General features: G+C 68.8%; 1 protein-coding gene across 1 annotated transcript in view; it reads left to right on the plus strand.

Annotated features, from left to right (window-relative positions):
* Nucleotides 1–1,491: 1,491 nt before the first annotated feature.
* Nucleotides 1,492–2,785, plus strand: part of F751_4851 (CTD small phosphatase-like protein) — a gene marked incomplete at both ends in the record, with an annotated part of 2,447 nt that continues 1,153 nt past the window's right edge. Inside the window, 2 exons of the mRNA XM_011400952.1 lie at nucleotides 1,492–1,820; nucleotides 2,176–2,749. Coding sequence (XP_011399254.1) covers nucleotides 1,492–1,820; nucleotides 2,176–2,749 — 903 coding nt within the window. The remainder of the gene's footprint in view (nucleotides 1,821–2,175; nucleotides 2,750–2,785) is intronic.

Raw genomic sequence — 2,785 nt, forward strand, 5'->3', positions numbered from 1 at the left:
GGGGGGGGGGGGGGGGGAGCAATGGGTGCAGGGCGTCGCCCGAGCACCACACACACCTGCCTCCCCCCCCTCGATCTACCCGTGGGTTCCCTTCCGAGTGCAATGGCGGAGGCATGTACGGCGCCGTGCCCCGCCTACCTCTCCTCTCACCCCCGCTGTGAGGAAGACCATCACCACCTTGGCCACCCTCTCCACCCCCTCGATGCCCCACCCCCACCCACGCAGGCTGCTGCGGGCGCACACTGCTCCTGCGCCGCACCCCCAGATCTCCGAGGACCTGGTGGCGGCCATGGCCTCCATGGTCCAGAAGGAGCTGCCCCTGGTGCAGTGCGCCACGCCGGAGCTGCGCCAGACGCCGCCCTCCGCACACCCCCCCACGCTGCCCTCCGGTGCGGCCGCCGCCTGGGCGCGCCACCGCCGCCAGCCGTCGTTCGAGGGCGAGCTGCGCGCCGCGCACGCCGAGGCCGTGCACGCGCACGCGCAGATGGCGGCGCTGGCCTCCGCGCTGCGCCGGGAGCAGAAGCAGAGCGCGGCGCTGCGCCAGCAGCTGGCCGCGCTGCGCGCCGAACGCCGGCGCAGCGCGACCCTGGCCCCGCCCGCCGGCCCGGAACCCGAGGAGGCAGAGGAGCAGCCGGGGACGGCACGGCGCCTGTCGCCGCCCTCCCCCGTCCCCCACTGGTCTCGGCCTTTGCGAGCAATGCCGGGCGGGACTGGGAGGCTGCGTCCTGAGGGGGACCTGTCTCTAGAGCCAGCCCTCCGTGCAGTCCAGTCACTTGCTCGCCATCACACTCCACCGGCCCCCACTCGCCTCACAGGCCCACGCACAGCCCTGCTTTCCAGCTATGACACCGCGACTTTGAGACGCGCGGGACATGGGTGTCCCGCGCAGCAGCCGCGCCCTCACCCTCATCATGCCCAGATAGCCCCCTTCACACCCACCACCGAGCGACCGCCATATTTTTGGGATACCGCCCCATCCCCACTCCTTCCGTTGATATCGTCGTCAGGCTGTTATTCGTACTGTGTATTTCATGTGCCCTCCAAATAACTCGTGTAGCGCCAGTCCCCTCTGTACAGTCTTCGATCCCCTGCCGGACAGGGATTTATCGGGGTTGGGGTTGAGCTGCGGGGGGGGGTGGCGGCGAGCAGGGGGCCCAGGAGTGAGTAGGGGTGGGAGCTCCGCTGCCACACCCCATCCCCCGGTCACGATCCAACGGGGACACCCCGCGCTTTCCTCCGCACCAAAATTCGGAATGGCCATGTCCCTTCCGCAAGATGCACGGGGAGCATGCCTGCATCCAGGCCACATCCTGCCTGCACGATCTGATCCCCGGATCGCACACCTTGTCCGCCACCCTCTGAGCGCGCGACCCTGGAGCGCTCGTCCCGGCAGGCCTGTGGGCAGGTGGGCTGTGGCTTGGTCGCCCCCTGACCCCGATGCCCCGCGCCCGGACTGTGTAGCGAGCCACCACCTGCTGTGAGGGCGAAGGCATGCTACGGAGTGTGCTGGGCACCCCTAGATCCGAGTCGGACGGCAACCTGCTCCAGCTGGCGGAGAAGAGCAATGGGGAGGAGAGCGGGGGGGACGAAGGCCCCCTCGCCGTCGCTCCCGGGGCAAGGCGCACGGCAGACTCATCTGTGGTGGATGATGACGGGGAAGAGCCCCCCCGGGCCCTGCCCACCGGCGCCGAGGCGGTAATCACCCAGGTGAACACCCGACAGGGAGCCCCTACCGGGCCTGCCCTGGGCCAGATGGTCACCCTTCCGTCGACATCAGAGGACACCTCGGACCTGCGGGCCTCCTGGAGGAACAAAGTCAGGTGTGCCGGGGTTGCAAGTGCCTCCCTTGTGGAAGGGACTCCCCGGGGATTGGTGGTTGTTGGGCGTGGCAGGGTCCCTCTGGCTGGATTTGCATCCCTCTTGATGTATTTGAGGACTCCTGTGGACATGCCGGGTGTGTGTAGGCTGCGTCCCACTGCCTGCGTCTTCTGGATCGGCGCCCTGCCTTCCTCATCGGCGCAAGGCCTGAAATGGGGGCAGTCCATGGGACCGCAGGTGGAGGCCCCAGCCCATGCTTCGACCACCCGACTCCCCCTCACACCCCCTCACCTCTCCACCCCCTCATCTCCCTCCGGCCCCTCCCAACCCCTTTCCCCCTCCCATGATTCTACCCAGGAACATCTTCTGCTGCCTGGTCCCAGGGCCCGGCGACCAGTATACGCGGCAGGAGGAGGGCCCCGTGGTCATCCGCCCCGTGGCCCCCCCACCCCCCTCCTGGGCCGACCCGGTCATCGGCCCGCCCTCCCCCGCCGACATCGGCAAGAAGTGCCTGGTGCTGGACCTGGACGAGACGCTGGTGCACTCCTCCTTCCGCCCCGTGGCCTCCCCCGACTACATCATCCCCGTGGAGATCGAGGGGCGGGTGGTGGACGTGTACGTGCTCAAGCGCCCCCACGTCGACGCCTTCCTGGCCGCCGTGGGGGACCGCTTCGAGGTGGTGGTGTTCACCGCCAGCCTGGGCAAGTACGCCGACCCGCTGCTGGACCTGCTGGACCCGGCGGGGGTGGTGCGGTGGCGCCTCTTCCGCGAGGCGTGCTACCCCTATGAAGGCTCCTACGTCAAGGACCTGCAGTGCATGGGGCGGCCCATGGAGAGCCTGATCATCGTGGACAACTCCCCCCACTCCTACGTGTTCCAGCCCGAGAACGCGCTGCCCATCGGCACCTTCATCGACGACCCAGAAGATCAGGCGAGCGGGAGGTATAGTTTTCATTGAGGGGGTCCC

Source organism: Auxenochlorella protothecoides (assembly GCF_000733215.1).
Source record: "Auxenochlorella protothecoides strain 0710 unplaced genomic scaffold scaffold54, whole genome shotgun sequence".
Taxonomy (NCBI): domain Eukaryota; kingdom Viridiplantae; phylum Chlorophyta; class Trebouxiophyceae; order Chlorellales; family Chlorellaceae; genus Auxenochlorella; species Auxenochlorella protothecoides.